Consider the following 21,080-nt stretch of genomic DNA (forward strand, 5'->3'; position numbering starts at 1 on the left):
TGTTGGCTGGTGCTCAGGCTCGGGAGAGTGTCTCAGGCCAGTCATTTATCGTACGCCTGAAGTCAATTTACAATCTGTAAATAAACCTATTGAATAAGAAGACCATGTGTTGATCCAATTGGCTGATGCCAGCTCATAGGAAGTCCCACCCTAGTTGACTACATGGCACCCTTCATGTGGTAGTAAATTGGAAAGATAGCCAGTACCGTCTCAAGTAGGCCTAATATTTCTCTATGGATGATGCATATCATTAGTCAGTCACAATTAGACATTGCTCTATTCCCAGTGCAGGTTGTATACAAGTTATCTTAGTGAGCTGAGCTGTACATACAGTGGGGGAAATCATTATTGAACACATCAACATTTTGTCCAGTAAATGTATTTCCAATGAGCCTATTCAAGTGAAATTTGCACCAGACTTTGGTATTAACTCAAACAATCCAGACAAAAAATATTTTTAAAAGTCCATATGCTGCTGCCTCCAAGTCTTTCTGGAGCTCTTTCCTAGTGGTCCTGGGCTCTTTGGCTACTCTTCTAAGTATCCTTCTGACTCCCTGATCAGAAATCTTGCGAGGAGCTCCTGTGCGTGGCCGGTTGATGGTGGAGTGATGTTGCTTCCACTTACGGGTGGTGCTTACTGGAAGATTCAAAAGTTGTGAAATACGTCAATTCCATTTTCATGTTTTGCAACAATCTGGTTGTGAAGGTCTTGAGACAGCTCTTTGCTTTTACCCATCATTAGATGTTTGTTGTGTGGCACCGTGGTAACCAAAAAAACCTTTTATAGCCCATCAATATCAATATATTCTAACCCAGCTGACATTAAATAGCACAGATTGGAGGTAGAGTTGCCTCCTAATTAGGTATGGTTTTCAGCTGGTTCCTTGCCTTTCCTTGCTGTGGTGTACTGCTTTTTCTTAGTGTGTTCAATACTTTTTTCCTGTTTCATTCCACTTCATTCCACATAACTTTATTTACATATGGACTTTAATGTTTAATGTTTTTGTCTGGATTGTTTGAGTTAATTCCAAAGAAGTCTGGTGCAAATTTCACTTGAAAAGGCTAATTGGAAATACATTTACTGAACAAAATGTTGATGTGTTCAATACTTATTTCCCCTATATATATTGGCAGAACATTGTTACTGGAATGGAATGGAATGGACTTTATTTGTCATTGCTACAGTACAGGTACCAAACAACGAAATTTAGGAGGGGTGGCTCCCCTGGTGTTAGGAAAGGGAAAAAAGAAAAAAAAACACATTTAGAAAAAGAATACAATCACAAGAAGGTAAGGAGCTGGTTTACATAAATAAAGGCTATGTACACAATCCACTGTACTATACTGCACAGCTAGTCAACTAGGGTTGTCATATTGCACAAAAGTATTTTTTCACGTTATTTTAAAGTGTCACAGTTGGCAGGCTTGAAATGTACATGTTTGTGCCTCTACTGTTATAGAAAGGAAGGCTTGCCTCATCACATATGTGTATGGCATATATCAGAGCCATTATTCCCGTGGATGGATATCGACCATGTTTATCAAGCCAAATCTCATAAACGTATTTCATGAAAGTAGGATGCAGGACCATTACCTGCATGAATTATGAATTACATAGCTCTCTTAATCAGTGTAGTTATGTCACATAAGCTACATGTCTGGAAAAAATTAAGAGACCACTCCAAATATTTCTTAAATCAGCATCTCTACATGAATGGTAGCCATTCCATTCCAGTGTCTTTTGAATTCTAACACAGGCACACCTCAATCTACTGAGTGAGGTACTGATTAGGTGATCACCTGAACCGAATCTTATTTAACAAGGAAAAGTATAAAATCACAATCCTCTTGCAATAGGCTGGAGGGAAAAAACAGTGCTAGTAGTACCGCAAAAGTAATGGGAATACATTTTTTTATTATACTATTGACCTTGCCAAAAGAGTTGAAAAGAAAGGTTTTGAGTGAAGGGTTCAATTCTGTCTGGCGGAGGGATACAGTGAGCGTTAGGTTGCTTCCATCCTTCCAGAACAAGGTTAAGCAGCAGACAAAAATCGGATAATTTTGCAGTAGTCTCTTAATTTTTTCTAGAGCTGTATATATATATCCTGAAAGGTGGTTATGTTAATGTTAATGTTAATGTTAATTTTATTTATAATGCGCCCCCCATCCAACTTTTACATCGGCCCGGGGCGCAGCCCGGGTAAAGGAACAGATAAAGACAAGGACAAGGACAAGGAACACAGAAAGCAAACAGACACAGACTACTTAAACGAACATCTCAAGGGATACAATTTACAACAAATAGGGAGTAGACTTAGGGAACATCATTGACGAAGAGGTGGGTTTTTAACTTGGCTCTAAAGGAGTCCAGAGTGGGGGCAGACTTGATGGCGGAAGGGAGTGCGTTCCACAGGGTCGGGCTATCACCGCAAAGGCACGGTCACCCTTCCTCTTGAGGTTGGTGCGGGGGACCCTCAGGCTGAGTTGGGCGTCGGACCTGAGCCTGGGCCTTGAGGTGGAAGACAGGTCCAGGAGGTCCTTGATGTAGGGTGGGGCGAGACTGTTGAGAGCTTTGTAGACAAAGGTGCAGATCTTGAACTTCACTCTCTTCTTTACTGGGAGCCAGTGAAGGGAGATGAGGACAGGGGAGATGTGGTCCCTCATTTTAGTGCCTGACACCAGCCTGGCAGCGGCATTTTGGACTAGCTGCAGGCGGTAGATGGTCTTATCAGGAAGTCCAGCATAGAGTGAGTTGCAGTAGTCGAGCCTAGATGAAATTAGCATGAGGACGACCCTCCTCAGGTCACTGGTTATGTGGTTATGTGCACAGCATAAACATCTTCAACCCGAGTAGAGAAATGCTACATATGTTACGACAGTAGCTCATGTTTCTTATTGACTCACCAAGTCTTTGTTGGCTTTGATCCTTTCTTTAACTCGTACGTATGTGCTGATGAATAAATAAATAAAAAACACACCAGTTGATCATTTTGTGTGATTATGGCTTTTGGTGTCAAAAAACGTGACGAAGAACGGTGATGTTCTAAAAGAGCACTCAAAACACGACATAAAACATGTTATTAACAGGCTGTTAGTAGATACACTACTTCCAAACTAGTCAAAAGAAAACCTGGAAGAACACTCACCGCTTGACTGTTTCACCAGTGGTTATGGCACCAAGGAGCCACTTGAGGTCCAGAGTCTTGAAAGGGAACAAAACCAGATGAGTGGTGTTGTCCAGGTCCATAGCACTCTCTGGGTACATGATGTGGTGAGTGGTTCTGGTCCCCACATGCCCTTCATAGCCTTTGGTAGGTGCCTTGTTAATTCTGGGTGACACGTGGAATAGAGAGATGTTTACTCTTCATAAGCAAATGTATTTGTGTACTCAATAAATCTCTCTGAAAACAGACTGATGCACAACACGCATCAGTACCTTATGATGACATCATTAAGGTCAATGAGGGCTCCGTAGTGGGACCGCTTGAGATTCCCAGAGTTCCCCACCACAGCACAGGTCCTACAGCGGTCAGGTCCTGCATCCATGTACAGGTCCTTGTCAGGGATGACCTGAAATAGCTCCTCCGCCACTTTGCCGAAGCTTCCTCTATCACCCTGCAATGCCTGATGATGACAAACCCTCATGAGCAGAAGTAAGTAAAGTTAAAAAGTTAAGTGCAGTGACAGTGTTGACAGTTAAAGTTAAGTGCAGTGACAGTGTTGACAGTTGGATTGTGTGTAGGGAACAAGTATAAAACAGAGGTATAAATATAGTTTTTGTTTGGTATTTTTGAACTTTTTGTTAACATGCGTAAGTAAAATGTTGTTTATAAATGTTTCTATGTCTTGATTATGCACTCATAAGGGGAAAACCACTAATGTAAAAAGGGTAGGCGCATTAATATAGTTTTTTTGTTTGGTACTTTTGAGTTTTCTGTTAAGATGCGTAAGTGAAATTTTGTTTATAAAAGTTTCAATGTTTTGATTATGCACTCATGGGGAAAAACCATACATGTAACAAGGGTAGGCGCAATAAGCCATGGCTTCAGCCCACACCTTTTTGGTCCTGGTGTTACGCATTGTGACTGTGTACATTTTTTATATCTGTATTATGAATTGTATAAGGGACCAAAATAAACATTCTCAATCACAATCACAAAAACTAATCTTCAACAAAACACAAAGTATTTACCTTCCACCACCTGATGGTACCCTCAGGAAGTTCCTTGTTTGCTCTTGTGAGAAATGGATTAACCTTTGGGTTGTGTTCATGTTTGCCCCCCCATCCTTGGTGTTCCCGGTCTAATTAGACCGGTCTGATTAACTGCTTCATATCTCCAAAACTACATGGTCAAATTTGCTCAATTTGGTACCTGGTGAAAGCTGAGACCTGTGAGATGTTAAAAAATGAACTTAGATATGACCAAATTACTGTAATGTGACTAAATACACAGTAGACATTTTATATTTCATTTCCGTTTTTGAGAATTTCAAATAAGAAGGCCCTGAAACTCTATATATCTCTGCCAAACAACACATTGGATCAGTTCTTCAACATCTCAACATATACTGTGCAAAATTTGATGAGAGTATCTCTCTCCCTCTGGTTGACACCAGCGCAGGGGGAAGTTCAGGCTTGTTCTTCCTCACTGTCCCCACCATGGTGAGCTTGCGTTTCAACAGCTCCTGACCAAGCGCATATGAGGTGAAAAAGTTATCACATGTGATATTATGCCCCTTGAGACCGGCTGTCATGTCCAGCACAACACGCATGCTCTGGTTTTTTTCTGGCCTTCCATCAACAGGTTTTCCCGTGTAGACCTGCATATTCCAGGCATAGCTGCTCCTGGCATCACATGCTGCCCAGATCTTGATTCCATACTTGCCTGGTTTGCTTGGGATGTACTGCTTGAAGGGACAGCGACCTCTGAAACGGACCAGGCGCTCGTCAACTGTCACCTCAGGGCCTGGATTGTACATCAGTGGTAGGCGCTCCACCCACCTGTCCCAAACGTTCCTGATGGCAGCCAGTTTGTCATTTCGCCAGCGGGCAGGTCTTGTATCTCTGTTATCAAATCGGATAACTCTCGACAGGACATGAAACTGCTGTAATGACATAGTGGACCGGAATATAGGCCTCCCGCACTCCGCATCCCACAGACTCTTTGTAGCCTCATTGTTTGACCGATATACTCCTGCTAGAATCAACAGACCTATGTAGGCTTGAAGGTCTACCTGGTCCAGTGCTCTCCATGTGTCCCCAAACACACGCCTCCCCTCCAGGTTTGTCATGTCCAGTACAATTTCCTCAATGGACTCTGGTAAAAACAGTTGGAAGCTGGACTTGATGTCATCCAGACGAGATGTAGCATACCGCGTTGGTCCTGGTGTCATCCTTATGATGTTTTCCACTCTCGCTCTGCTTGCTCTATCCTGGGAGGATGAATACCAGAGCAAGTTGCCACCCTTGGACTGGAATGTCACCTCAGGTGCCTGTTCTTCAGGTGCCTCTTCCTCAGGGGCCTCTTCCACAGGGGCCTCTTCCTCAGGGGCCTCTTCCTCGCCGTCTGTCTCATAACATTCTGGATCGAAGTCAGGATCGGTGTTGTCTTCCAATTCTGAGACATCCTCCTCTATCTCTGGTTCAACTTCAATCTCCTCTTCATCTGGTTCAAAAATTCGGTCGAGAGCCTCTCTGACAGATAATCGCTTAGACAGACGCTTACTCATTGTGTTCACAGAGTGAATTCAGAGCAAAGCACAAATAAAGCTTTATATAGGGGGTCTGTGAGAGTTTAGTCTGGAAGGTGTGGTTCACGTGGGGGGATGGGCATATAAGCACCGGAAAGAGAAGGGTTCCCATAACAAACACCTGTTTCATTTGATACATTTCATAAGCACGGGAAAGAGAAGGGTTCCCATAACAAACACCTGTTTCGTTTGATACATTTCAGTGTTTGTTATGGGAACCCTTCTCTTTCCCGTGCTTATGTGTCCATCAGAACCATACCTTCCAGAGTTATGGGAACCCTTCTCTTTCACCCCAGGTGAACCACACCTTCCAGACTAAACAATGTTTAGTCTGGAAGGTCTGGTTCGGATGGGCAAATAAGCACGAGAAAGAGAAGGGTTCCCATAACAAACACCTAATTGTTTAGTTTGAAATGTGTCAAACTTTATATATGAGGTATTTGAACAGGTCTGATACATCCTGGAATGTTGTAGCTTGTTACAACTTGTGTTATCCATTAATTTCCTATGGCGGTCATAAGTCATGGTCATAAGTCACAAAGTTGACTAAAACCACAAAATTCAATGCCAGTGGTTAGTCAGCAATTGTATATGTTCAAATGCCTAGTGTGGAGGATATCATAAGGCCTTGAGGCAATCAAATGTAAAACACAATATTTATGATTGATGAAAGTTGCTCTCGGTCAGATTTGACCGGGAACAAGAACAGTTCAGTAGTGGTGCCGAATATTTGATTGGATCATTTTATCTTAGAAGTTATATCAAGGACGTCTCGTTGAGATTAAACGAACTCGCTTGTAAGTGACGACTCAATTAAATCAATTCTGGAGAAGTTGATCGCCTTACACTATCGAGACTGACAGACCGAGAAGCAACGTTTTCATGCAATGAATTTAATACACCAAGACAAGGTCATGCGCGCAACGCGAGACAGAGACGCATTTTCAGGCTTAATATATTCAAATGAGTCAAGACTAGGCTATGGTCGAATTAGAAACACAAAAAGGTTAACCAGAATGGCATTTTGTGTTTAGTTTAACACTGTATTGGGGAACTGAAATTAATTCCAACAACTTAGAAAATAATCTGTTTTTATGAGTATAGGCGGTTCATTGTATTTCCTGGATAATTAACGACATACATGCATATGTGCTTGCAGAGACAGCCGTCTTGCCAGTGGAGAGCGGAGTTAACTAAAACCTGTTCGTTCCTGACAGATGGATCGACGCAGCAGGCTGGTGGTCCTTCTCCTGTGTCTTCTCTCACCACTGGGGATGATGTACTACTGGATGTATTACCCAAGTCAGGTGTTCCCCCAAAGGAAGACAGAGGAGGACACATCAGTTACTCATCGTCCCAGGTGGATGATGTCAATATGAGTGTGTTTACATAATCCTTAAGGGATCATGTCAATATGAGTGTGTTTACATAAGTGAAGTGAAGTGAAGTGAAGTGAAACTTTATTTATATAGCGCCTTTCGTAGATGCAACTCAAAGCGCCTTAAAGGATCCTTAAGGGATTTGATTGATTGATTGATTGAGAATGTTTATTTTGGTCCCCTATACAATTCACAATACAGATATTTTAAAAATGTACACAGTCACAATTCATAACACCAGGACCAAAAAGGTGTAGGCTGAAGCCGTGTCAATATGAGTGTGTTTACATAATCCTTAAAACCTCTTCTTATCCACCGCCCCACCGGTTACCCGAGAATCGGGTCTATGTTTAATATAACAGATATAAAGAGCTTACCTTTATCAATAATGTTCATCAATGTCGCAAACGATTCATTAGATTCCATTCTAAACGTCCAAAGCGATCTTTTCGTCGACCGGTAAAAACAGTGCGAGTGAGAAGCCCTTGTATACAGCCACGTCACATAGGAAAACCAAGCATGTCAGTACATCTCATTTTGGTTCTAGGTAGAACTGCATATAGAGGAGTTCTTGAGCAAAACGTAGTACTACTTTACTAGCTACTGAATACTGTGAAGGTAAATCTATGTCATGCTGTTTAGCTCATACCTGTGTATTTCCAGCGCCATGCCATCCACCAGCTCCACACCACCGTCCCCGTGCTCCTGTCCAGCAGGGTCGTTCACACTGAGAGATCACCTTCCCAAAGGCCAGTATGAGGACCTCGTCCAACGGAGAGCAGAGGAGTACAGGAAACACCTCCTCAGGTGAGAGAGATGGCATTTATAGTGTCACAGAACATTCCTGCCTCTAATGTTAGGCTTGTTATGAGGGCAGGATGGCATTTATTATTGTGTGTGTGCATGTACGTGTGCGTGTGGGTGTTTACACGTGTGTGTTTACGTGAGTGTGTGTGTGTACAAATATTTGAATTCAAATCGACCAAATATACCATCTCTTGTAGGACCAAGTCCAGTCTGAACAGGCTGCTCTTCGCTCCGTCTAACTCCCCTTTACAGTACCCCATCCAGGGATTCACTGTGGTCCCTCTCCAGAAGAGCCTCATACCAGGTCACACACACACACACACACACACACACACACACACACACACACACCACTAGTCATTGTTACTTCCTAAACTAGTTATCAATGGCATTTGTGGAAATGAACAAACTTGTTATTCAGGTAACTTTATTTTCAACATCATTTCAGGTTTAGCTCTGCATGCAACAAAAACAACAACAACAAATTACCAGGTTGGTTGGAAACTCAAGGGCCTTCAAGGGTCTTCGTCGCTACCAGGTGTAAAAACAAAACGTTAGTTGGTGATGGTTTTCAAACCTGGTTTCAGTAAAGGTTTTTCAACATGGATATTGAAAATACACTGAATGAATGAATGATCAATACAATCAATGCCTTTACTGAAATTATGCCTATGTGCAGCAAAAATCACTATCAATGTCCCATAAGGATGGCTGCAGTACTCTTCAAACCTGTTTATTCATGTTAAGATCTGTAACTCATTCATTATGATTGACCCTTATAGTACAGTGCTTCACTTTTACTGTCTATGGTGGGTCTCATCCAGGAAGTATAAGATATCTATGGTGGGTCTCACCCAGGGAATATAAGCCTATGGTGTGAGCCCTGTTCTGTACCTGCAGGTGAGTGTTCGTGTGTCCAGCGGTGTCCTGGCTGTAGAGTACCCTGAGCCTGGCCAGGTGGAGGGTCAGGGTCAGGGTCGGATCACTCTCCAATCCCCCAGCCTCGCTGACCTCAACAACCTCCTGGAACGACTCACCTACACCAGCACTGTGTACCGCGTACACACTGGAGACCTGGGTTAGACCTGGGTTAGTCCTGGTATAGCCCTAGGTTAGACCTGAGTTAGATCTGAGGTAGACCTTGGTTAGATTAGATTAGATTAGATTCAACTTTATTGTCAGAACAGAGTACAAGTACAATACAACGAAATGCAGTTTAACATCCAATCAGAAGTGCAAATTGTGATATAAGGGCATGATATAAATAGAACAAGAGGTAGTGATAGGTAACGATGTAATATACAGTACGTGCAGAGGTAGTATTGTAAGCATCAGTATAGTCTCATCCCCCAATCTCGTGTGATCAAACGTGATCTAACATTGTACCCTGACTGATCTGTTACGAGGCAGCCATGTGCAACAGGGCAAATAAAGTGCAGAAGAATGAAAATAATAATAATAATAACAATAATAATAATAATAGCTGGAACCATAGATGGTGACAAACTGTGACAAATTGGACACTTATACAGCATGGACTTATTATGATTTATGTGGACTCATGATATTGATATGAGATGATAAATGTATATTGAAATATTGATGAATATGATGTGATGTAATGCAATGACATGTGATTTAGCGTATTTGGTATATCTCATAGATTTGTTTCACATTAGTTATTCTGGCTCCATTTAATATTTTGTTGTAATTGTTTTTGCTATGGCGTCAACAATTAGGGGCCGGTATGTTGGAGCCATATTAGGGCCTTTTGAGTTCAGTTAAGAAAATCTACTAATAAGATATTTTGTGTTTATTGTGTGTTGAAAATTATGAAATATCTTTATGAAATGTTTTGTTTACCTTTTTGACGTTGGATGTATGTACCTTTAAGGATTGATCACCTACCTGATATTGAGCTAATTACGGTGAGGAGGCACCTGGTAGATGGCTTTATATAGGAGATCATTATGTGTGTTCACCAGGGAATGGTGGATCTGATTAAGTTTTGAATCGCACAGCGGGTGGCAGTGTATCGTACAGAGCTCAAGAGATATAAAGTATGATAACGATCCATATAGCCCATCTACTAGTTTTATCCTCAATTAGATGTTTAAATGCATGGATGAAAGATTGATAGAATAGAGGATCCCCATCAAACACTGGCACCTCTCTCTTGGGTAGTAGGGATAAGTGCTGCTGCATGATGATGAGATCGGCAATTTGACTTTGTACCATATTACTGGGGTTTTCATGAGACGCTTGTCTGTTTCTTGAGGGATGTTGCTGTGGTGGACTAGATGCACCTGCCTCATCCTGAGGGCTACTCTGGAAGTGCCTCTGGAGTGGGGTCTTAGGTACAGCAGCCATCTGCATGAATTCTATGGGAGAGTCAACAGTAGGTTCCAGGTTGTATAGGCTTACTGGCCGACAGGCTTCCTCATAGTAGGTGTTCATATCATCCCCTGGTGGCTGCTTAGCCTCATCACTGCTTAGGAGGACCTTAATTTTAGCATCCGCTGCGGCTATTTCTGCCTCCATTTCCAATTTCTCCATTTTAGATTTGATAATGGTCTCCTCCAGCAGTAAGGCATGCTTGTCCTTTAAAGCAACACGTCGAGCCTCCAGAGCTGCCTTTTCAGCAGATGCTATTTTTGCTGCATAAGATGCTCTAGATGCGGTAGAAGAGGTTCTAGATCCTTTTGACACATTGGAGATGCTGTCCTGTGGTGTCACTCCTGATTGCGTCCTTTCCTTTTGCCATGCATCGACCTCCTTGATGAAGTAGCTAAAATTCATCATCCTGGGCTGATACCACTCCACATAGTGGATAGTGTACATAGCCTTTTTTTATGTAAACCAGCTCTTTTCCCTTCTTTTTTTTTCTTTTTTTTTTTCCTAGCACCAGGGGAGCCCCCCCTCCCAAATTTCGTTGTTTGGTACCTGTACTATATCAATGACAATAAAGACCATTCATTCATTCATTCATTCATTCATTCATTCATTCATTCACATGGTCATACTCTTTCTCTCCCTCTGAGAGGAGTTCTTGCACAGAATGATGTACCTGGTTGAATTCACCAAGAGCTTGATTGAACATGTCCATACAATTATTTATATCAGAAATATTTCCACCTTCCACCAGCAAAGCTTTAGTCTCATTGAGCTTCCTTGTACATACTCCCAGTTTACCTTTGCGAGTTGCAATACGTTTTTTATAAAGCTCTTCAGCCTCAGCGGCTGTCCCAGGTTGATTGGACATGTTGAATTATGTACAAGTTGTATTTAACTGGTTAATTTCCTTTAGGATAGGTAAGAAGCTCCACTATATTGCGTTGCACTATGTACACACACAAAGACGGTAGATGCGCGTGGCAGCGCTTCTGTTAATAATGAATTTTGCATAGCAACGCTAGCCCATAGCAACGCTTCCTGGTAGACGCTTCCCATCGAATTCTCAAAGCAATCCTGTCGTAAAGAAACTAATTTAACGTTTCAGCGAGTGGGAGATAATAATAATATTCTTTAGGACAATATGAACCAAGGATACTCAGCTAGAGCTGAAATGGCCCCAGAAGTAACGGCCGCGGCGACGTTAATCGCCAGGCTTCTGAGAACCAGAGGCTTCCTCAGCGAACACCAACTCCAGGTGTTCAGAGATTGTTTGCAACAGTCACTCACAGAGCGCTACCAGGACCACTGGTTCCCCGACCGACCACAGAAGGGCTCCGGCTTCCGTTGCATCCGGATTAATCATGAAATGGACCCTCTCATCGGCAGAGCCGCTTGTCGTATCGGACTTACCAGCGAAGAGCTCTTCTGGCTGTTGCCCCCGGAGCTGACGCTGTGGGTAGACCCCTACGAGGTGTCCTACCGCATCGGGGAGGACGGTTCCATCTGCGTGTTGTACGAGGCCGAGGCCCCGGCGCCCCCCAGCTCCCCCCAGCTCCACCGTGTCGCCCACAACCTCCCCCTTCGAGCCTTCACTGAACTGCAAGAATGGTTTTCTGATCGGTGGTCGCACCAGCCCCCCGAAGAACTACCTGATGACCATCCATGGAGACGAAGCTGACTCGACTCGGATGGGGCACTGCAGCGACTCGCCATGCCTGGTTCTGTGAAGTCCGTCGACCACCACAGTGATTCTCCTTTTTCTTTTTCTTTTTTCTTCCTCAGCAATTCCCCTCTTTTCTATTAAATTAACTTCCCATTACTTATTTAAGTGAGTTCAAAAAAGCACTGGTATTTGTTATAGACCATTGTTTCTGTTGGGTTAACATTTTTGAACATTGTTTGACTGTTTGTTTTGACTATCATAGTCGGAATTATAAAATAAAACAATTTATTAAACTGAACCAAACTAAGGTTGACTTTCTTAAAGCAGTACGTTATATGGATTGTTATCATACTTTATATCTCTTGAGCTCTGTACGATACACTGCCACCCGCTGTGCGATTCAAAACTTAATCAGATCCACCATTCCCTGGTGAACACACATAATGATCTCCTATATAAAGCCATCTACCAGGTGCCTCCTCACAGTAATTAGCTCAATATCAGGTAGGTGATCAATCGTTAAAGGTACATACATCCAACGTCAAAAAGGTAAACAAAACATTTCATAAAGATATTTCATAATTTTCAACACACAATAAACACAAAATATCTTATTAGTAGATTCTCTTAACTGAACTCAAAAGGCCCTAATATGGCTCCAACATACCGGCCCCTAATTGTTGACGCCATAGCAAAAACAATTACAACAAAATATTAAATGGAGCCAAAATAACTAATATGAAACAAATCTATGAGATATACCAAATACGCTAAATCACATGTCATTGCATTACATCACATCATATTCATCAATATTTCAATATACATTTATCATCTCATATCAATATCATGAGTCCACATAAATCATAATAAGTCCATGCTGTATAAGTGTCCATGGTGGCATAACTATAATATACAGTCTCCAGGGATATTCCAAAGAGTAGATGAGGTGAGATGCTGCAAAGTCCATGTGTATGAACATGTGTGAAAGGGTAGGTGTGTGCAGGGGCATGAGTCTCAGGGGAATGTGTGTTTGAATGTGTGCATAGGGGGTCAGGGGGTTGGGAATCGGACATCATCAAACTGTTTTAAGCTCAATTCTCGGCTTCTAGTAGTAAACAGAGCTTATCAATGGGTCTTTGTAGAATGTTAGTCTTTGTCTGAACTAAAACACTCCGAACAAGACCCTTGGGCCCCGGCAGTGGTATGAGTGAAAGATATTCCTTAGTCCACCTCCGCCAGAACAGGTCCGCAAGGTATTGCACCTGTTTCCCTTGTTACTCTTCCCACACTGGGAACAGTGATATGGCTTGTGTCCTGTGTGTGTTCTCTGATGCTTCTTTAGGTAATCTGTCCTGTTGAAAGTCTTCCCACACTGGGAGCAGTGATATGGCTTCTCACCTGTGTGTATCATCTGATGGTTCTTTAGGTCTCCTGCCTGGGTGAAATTCTTCCCACACTGGGAGCAGTGATATGGCCTCTCTCCTCCGGCCCATTCTTTCACAATTTTCTCCACAACTTCATATTCTCTTCCCTCTTCTTTCACCATCACATCTTTCTTCTCTTCGTATTCCTTTTCAGGGAAGTCTTGGTTGTATTGCCCAATTAGCAGATCCCTCAGATTATCCATGGAAATGCGATTAACTGTCACTGATATAGTTCCAGCATCCTCAGCAGCAGAGCAAGAGTTGAGTGGGCCGTTGACCACCCATCCTAACCCTGTCTTGACTGCGTATGGTCCATTCCCTTGACAGTTAATTATGTGCCTGGGTTCTATTGCCTTAGGAACATTCATTCCTATTAGAATTTCAATATCTGCGTCGATCCTTTGCAATTCGATTCCACTGAGATGAGGCCATCTTTTCAGGTCTGATTGGGTAAGTAGGTTTTCCTTTGAAACAGGAATCTTGATTTGGGTGTACACTTCAGGCAATTCAATATATCCACTGCCATCTAAATTGCCCACTTCTAGTCCTTTAAGCTCATAGCTCTTGACAGGTCTTTCTTGTCCCATAGTTCTCAGCATGAGTTCTGTCTTGCGTCCTTTGGCATTCAGTTGGTTCATGAGGTTCTCAGTGCAGAATGTGGCCGAGCTGCCTGGATCAAGAAAGGCGTAGTTTAAGACAGACTTGCTACCTTGAGCGGCTTTAACCTGAACCGGAACAATGGCTAAGGCACATTTCTTACCGGCCCCTGTAACTTGATTTGCTGAAACCAGTGCACTGTTGACAGATGATTCCTTAGGTTCTGAGGGAATCAGGTGTTCTTGAGTAACCTCTTTAGAATTTCTGTCATCAATGTGTAGCAGTGTGGGATGCTTGCGTTTACATATTTGGCAGTCCAGTTTATTAGTGCAGTCTCTGTTCATGTGACCCTTCTTTAGGCATCCAAAGCAGTAACCATTCCTTTTTAAACATTCAAACCTTTTATCATGTGGTTCCTTCTTGAATTGCAAGCACTCTGATATAACATGCTTGCCTTGACAGAAGCTACATGAGGGAGAAACGGCAACATGGATATTTGTGAATTGATGCCTTTCAAATGTTTGTTGTTTGGCATTGCGTTCTTCTGCTGTTATCACACTTGTAACAAAGCTACTGCCGCTTTTTCGTGTTCTGAAGCCGGACTGAAGGATCTCAAAGAGCTCATGGTTGGACATGTGCTGGTGGAGTTGGTACACTTCCTCTAGCCAAATGCACTTTGTTGTTTTAGTCACTCTGGGTAAGAGCGTCTGCTAAATTAATGTAAATGTAAAAAGAAACAAGGGGCCTGTTTGAATGTACTTAAAATATATCCTTCTGTACATGATTAGACTTCTCTCCTCTCCTCTCTTCTCTCCCCAGCTCACTTCACATATGAACGGCACGAGGCAGTCTTCCCCATAGTCATCCAGCGACCATCGGTTCCTGTTTTATATGACATGGGAAAAGGTAGATAATTTTAGTAGTGGATGTGTAGTGGTGCCCAAATTGTTGCACCTGACTGTAATGTCATTTGTAACCAACGTGACAGCAGTGATCGTATTATACTTTGCTCTAAAATCTGATTGAAGAGGACTAAGAATTGGATAACTTGAAAGGTATGACTTAAGTTGAGTGTTCGCTAAGGTTTCTCAAATGTTTGCCAAATATGAAAACTTGGAGATTTATGTAGGGGAGTCACATGGGCAGTCTTCCAGGCCCTAGGAAAACTACCAGAGGCAAGACAGAGATGTATGGGTTAGTTGTTAGTGTCAAGAAGGAATCCAGTTTATCCTCCCCAATCAGACTGGCATTCATGGCGTGCCAGTCATGGACACGCCATCCAGGATGTCAACAGGTGAAACGGGTCGGAATACGGAAGAGGAAGTACAAACTACCATATTCATACATGAATTTGGAGCGTCAGAATAACCTCTCTGAAAAGGCCACAATGTTCATTAAAGGCTAAAAAAATGTTTTATCAGAAATTGGACATACAGTGTCATTTAATTTAATATGGGAAGGAAGTGAGGTACTAGATTTGCCATTAATGGAGTTTACTGCTTTCAACAGACCTGTATCCTCATTGTAACCTGTTACCACATTTACACCCTTTAAATCCACTGCAACGTGATGTGTTTGACATCTGTCCCTGTAGACATCACTACAGCGTCTAATCAGAGTGATAATCTGTCCCTGTAGACATCACTACAGCATCTAACCAGAGTGATAATCTGTCCCTGTAGACATCACTACAGCATCTAACCAGAGTGATAATCTGTCCCTGTAGACATCACTACAGCATCTAACCAGAGTGATAATCTGTCCCTGTAGACATCACTACAGCATCTAACCAGAGTGATAATCTGTCCCTGTAGACATCACTACAGCATCTAACCAGAGTGATAATCTGTCCCTGTAGACATCACTACAGCATCTAACCAGAGTGATAATCTGTCCCTGTAGACATCACTACAGCGTCTAACCAGAGTGATAATCTGTCCCTGTAGACATCACTACAGCGTCTAACCAGTGTGATAATCTGTCCCTGTAGACGTCACTACAGCGTCTAACCAGAGTGATAATCTGTCCCTGTAGACATCACTACAGCATCTAACCAGAGTGATAATCTGTCCCTGTAGACGTCACTACAGCATCTAACCAGAGTGATAATCTGTCCCTGTAGACGTCACTACAGCGTCTAACCAGAGTGATAATCTGTCCCTGTAGACATCACTACAGCGTCTAACCAGAGTGATAATCTGTCCCTGTAGACGTCACTACAGCATCTAACCAGAGTGATAATCTGTCCCTGTAGACGTCACTACAGCGTCTAACCAGAGTGATAATCTGTCCCTGTAGACATCACTACAGCGTCTAACCAGTGTGATAATCTGTCCCTGTAGACGTCACTACAGCGTCTAACCAGAGTGATAATCTGTCCCTGTAGACATCACTACAGCGTCTAACCAGAGTGATAATCTGTCCCTGTAGACGTCACTACAGCATCTAACCAGAGTGATAATCTGTCCCTGTAGACATCACTACAGCATCTAACCAGTGTGATAATCTGTCCCTGTAGACATCACTACAGCATCTAACCAGAGTGATAATCTGTCCCTGTAGACATCACTACAGCGTCTAACCAGAGTGATAATCTGTCCCTGTAGACATCACTACAGCATCTAACCAGAGTGATAATCTGTCCCGGTAGACGTCAACTCCCAGGTGACCATCGTGACCAAGACTTTCCTGCGGTACAGCGAGCTCCAACGCCTCATCAGCAGCATCAGGACCTTCTACCCAGTCATGAAGATCATCATCGCTGACGACAGCCTGAAGCCTCAGAAAGTCAACAGATCCAATATAGAGCAGTACATCATGCCCCCGGCACAGGTACAAACCACAGTAATGTAGTTTGTTGTTTACAGTTTTTCTCTATCGCTTAAACACATTTTCTCAAAGCATTTTCTCTTAACTGTTAACACAAATCCAAAAACGTACACACAAAACCCTAAAGTCCACAAATCTATTGCAAAAGCAAACACTGCATTCAAAATAATGTCATGTCTTCTCAAAATAAAATGTTTGCATGTCATTTGATTTATTCCAAGCTGGAACATTTGGTGAACATGTGGTTACTGCACGTCAAATCAAACAACTCCATCAGCACTCAAAACACTGTCCTCATTGTCTAACGGTGCAGAACTATCACCCATCAGACCAGTTTTGTATGATCCATTTCCGTGTTTATGAAACGTGTCATATTTCATACATGCTGGAAACATCTGCAAAGTTTCCTTACAGGCCAGTATCTTTACCTGGATAGAATAGAAGCTGTTGAAATGATGACTCATAGTCAAATCCTGCAGCCTACCTCTATGACGGTTGAGGTCAATTCCACTTATTAATTTACTATTAAAAATAGGCAGAATCCACATTCATATTAACCCAAAATTCACTAGTAATATGATCTATGCTTACATGGTATTACATGGCATTGACACAGGACTAGGAACGTTTCAAAGTTGGCAATTTCAACCCTTGCTTTCGCACCCCCATTCGGCCAATATTAGGTAGTATTAGTCCCCTAATAATACAAATTAGTATTAGTATTAGCATTATAATAATAACTATTTATATTAACTGTTTCCTGGTTGGCTGTTGTCTTCAGGGCTGGTTTGCTGGCAGGACCCTGGGCGTCTCCCAGGTAACCACAAAGTACCTGCTGTGGGTGGATGATGACTTCCTGTTTACAGCGCAGACCAAGATCGAGAGTCTGGTGGAGGTGATGGAGGCGATGCCTGAACTGGACGTGGTGAGAAGAACTGGTCTTTACTGGACTCTACTGGTCTTTACTGGTGTTACTGGTCTCTACTGGACTCTACTAGTCTTTATTGGACTCTACTGGTCTTTACTGGTCTCTCCTGGTCTTTACAGGACTCTACTGGTCTCTACTGGACTCTACAGGTCTTTAACAGCCTTTACTGGTCTTTACTGGTCTCTACCGGTCTTTATCTGTCCTTATTGGTCTCTACTGGTCTTGATTGGTGTTACTGGTCTTCACTGGACTCTACTGGTCTTAATCGGTCTTTACTGGTCTTTACTAGTCTGTACTAACAAACATGAGACACAGTGTCAACAATGGTTTCTACTACAATACCATGACAAAAATAAACCTGGATTCAAACCCAGTCTGTCTTGCAAGCATTGACCTTTTCATCAACTCAATCTGTTACCTCTCTCTGTGTGTGAGCAGGTGGGCGCGTCTGTGGCCGGCAACACCTTCCACTTCTCCCTGGTCTACGAGGAAGGCGACGGGGAAGATGGCGGCTGTCTGAATAGGAAGTCAAAGATCAAATACCAAAGCCTTCCTGGTTTCCCACAATGTTCTTTCACCGACGGGGTGGTCAACTTCCTCCTGGGTCGCACAGACGCTATAAGGAGAGTTGGCTTCGACCCCCTGCTGAAGAGAGTGGCACACTCGGGTGAAATATTACTATATATTATTTTTATTTGTTTATCCTCATTATCTATTAAGCAACAGCTGGGCTGCTCTTCCTGGGGTCCACACAATCATCTAGTTTAGTTGCACTCTCTTCCCAACGGTTTATTTAAAGTCACCAAGGTTTTATGAAAGGGGCAATCTGGGAATCAAAGAGCAGTATCAATTAAACATTTTAATATATGGATATAGCAATCCCAGATTGTCCCTTTTAAATATATATATTTTTTGGTTGACCGTGAACAAGTTGTTGTTTTAACCCCATTACGAATGCTTCAGGTATTATTCAGTTGTTGGGAATTATCGCTACAGTATACTCATCCATCCTTCTTCTTTCTCCTCATCCCTCCCTCCCTCTGTTTCAGAGTTCTTCATGGACGGCCTGGGCAGCCTCCTGGTGGCCACCTGTAGTCATGTCAACATCGCACATCAGCCCAAGAAGGCAGGAAACAAGCTGTACTCTAACTTCCGTCACCAGAAGAAGGATGATGGTGAATTCAAACTGGGTCTTCACTTCTTCAAGAACCATCTGAAATGCATTCGTTATGGATAGATATAAGTCTAGTGTCCCAGGAAATATATTCATATGTCGTATGAGGAATTTCTCTGGTTATGTTTTTTTTACTCTCCAAACATTATATACTTCTGTCCACGTCAGCAGAATCAGAATCAGAATAGCTTTTATTACATCCAATGTACAGGTAAACAAGAGTAAAATGCTTTGGCTTAGGTCCTTCAATATTGGCATTGCAGTAGGATACACAATCACAATAATAGAATAAAGTAAATAAAGTAAGTAATAGGCCTAATAAACTAGAATAAAGTAATAAAGTGATGGTAGTCGTACTACAGCGGAACCAGTCGTACTGCAGTAGAATCAATAGGTCTAGTGCAAAATGCTGTGGGCTACAGGGTACATAGGTCTGGTCATTCGGGCTGCAAATTGGTAACCAATCAAATTTTTATTTTGAAACACGGAAATACATTTAAATGTTGTTGAAAATCACAACACAAACTCGCTAGTCAAGCCAAAATACTGCAATGCAATGGATTCGGTGAGTAATCCCTACTGCTACCTAGTTAATTAACACTACTTTACATTGTTAGCAGATTCACAAAACAAGCTGTGTTAGTTGACTAGCGATGTGTCATTGATTTTCATCAACGCAGACATTTATTAATTTTTTTCGAAAGAAAAGTCCAAACGTTAAATTGGATCCTGACTTTACTTCACATCACTTTGAACAACAGGGCCTTAATGTCTGTCTTTCGTCAATCATCATCACCTACAAAGGCAATAAGTTCAGCACTGGACAGCACACATGATCATATATCCATATAGACTCTAGATGTCAGCCTTGTGCAGTTGATTGTAGGAGAGACATATTCAGCTTTGTTTATTAGAATACATTCTTCATAGAGTAAATTTAAAATAATTTGTGCACATTCAACATAACATCATTCCAAACAAGACAAACATCAAGGGTAGCCGTCTTATCCAAGGAAAGTATAGCAATGCAGTGCATCAATACAGTTAAGTTTAAGCTGTCATCACGGTTAGGGTTAGGCCACAGATGAATAATTGTAGTAGACCCAGAGATATGTTGTTATGCCTCGCTCTATCCCAAACCAAGCCCTTATGAGGTGATACACTTGAGGAGATGTGAGAGGATTGGATGGCAAAACTTCCACCTATCAGACACCAAGTTGGATGAACAGGCTTTACTATGATGTCTACACAATTCAAGCCTCTCAGATCTCCACAAGTGCCTAGAGGCTAGGGGTCGATTTGGGATGGGACATAACCTCAGCCCTTTAAGATGTTTAACTTTCTTTGAACTGGCCATTTTGTGGAACTATCAGATACAAGAAATACATGACGTAGAACAGATATACCTCTCTGACATATGAATGATGTCAGCTCTACTCGTGACACGTCTATCTGCGACGATCAACACCCTTCTTGAATGTAACCCTTATATGGCTCTCAACTATTGTAATCATTTCATTGCTAACTTTTAAAGTACCTTATTACTCTCTCACTCATTGTTTAAGTACCACTTTGAGTTTCTTGTCCAAGAATGTTTGGGAAATGTATGATTGTGGAACAATGATATTTCCACATTAGATTAATCAGTAGATTAATGAACTACGATATGAAAAGATTTATAATAATAAAAATAGTTTTTCATCAACTGACAGCCCTAGTATATATGTTACGGTACATGTGGGAATACGGTACATGTGGGAAAACTAGGGTTAGGGTTAGGTGTTACGTCGACTTGGTACATGCTGGCATGTCTAACCCTAACCGTAATCCTAACCCTAACCCTACCCCTACCCCTAACCCTAACCTTAACCCTAGCACCGTAGCACCTAACCCTAACCCTAGTTTTCCCACATGTACCGCATTCCCACATGTACCGTAACATATATATTGGAATCCATTGTTTGACATAGCAAGATGGGCAACAAGCATTTTGCATGTATGCAAAGCAGAGTAGTCACAATCCGTTGTATATCCTGATTTTGTGTCTTTCAGAGAGCAGCATAATGACATTAGACTCATGAGTTCTACTATGCACTGTATAGTGATCTAAAGTACGCTGCGGCAGTGGATC

The 21,080-nt window shown here is 42.2% G+C and overlaps 1 protein-coding gene and 1 pseudogene across 2 annotated transcripts; both read left to right on the forward strand.

Annotated features, from left to right (window-relative positions):
* Window positions 1-7,797: 7,797 nt before the first annotated feature.
* On the forward strand, window positions 7,798-19,012 carry LOC308150742 (beta-1,4 N-acetylgalactosaminyltransferase 2-like; the record flags this gene model as incomplete). The annotated part of the gene is made up of 8 exons (XM_080523542.1): window positions 7,798-7,937; window positions 8,135-8,241; window positions 8,875-9,015; window positions 14,838-14,924; window positions 16,669-16,850; window positions 17,629-17,772; window positions 18,214-18,442; window positions 18,825-19,012. The coding sequence occupies 8 exons, from the start codon at window positions 7,798-7,800 to the stop codon at window positions 19,010-19,012; spliced, it is 1,218 nt and encodes a 405-aa protein (XP_080379668.1).
* On the forward strand, window positions 11,473-12,058 carry LOC308151758 (protein BTG2-like; annotated as a pseudogene). Its single transcript has one exon. The product of its transcript is annotated as a protein BTG2-like (transcript).
* Window positions 19,013-21,080: the final 2,068 nt, after the last annotated feature.

This window comes from Nansenia antarctica (genome assembly GCF_963989245.1).
Source record: "Nansenia antarctica genome assembly, chromosome: 2".
Lineage (NCBI taxonomy): Eukaryota > Metazoa > Chordata > Actinopteri > Argentiniformes > Microstomatidae > Nansenia > Nansenia antarctica.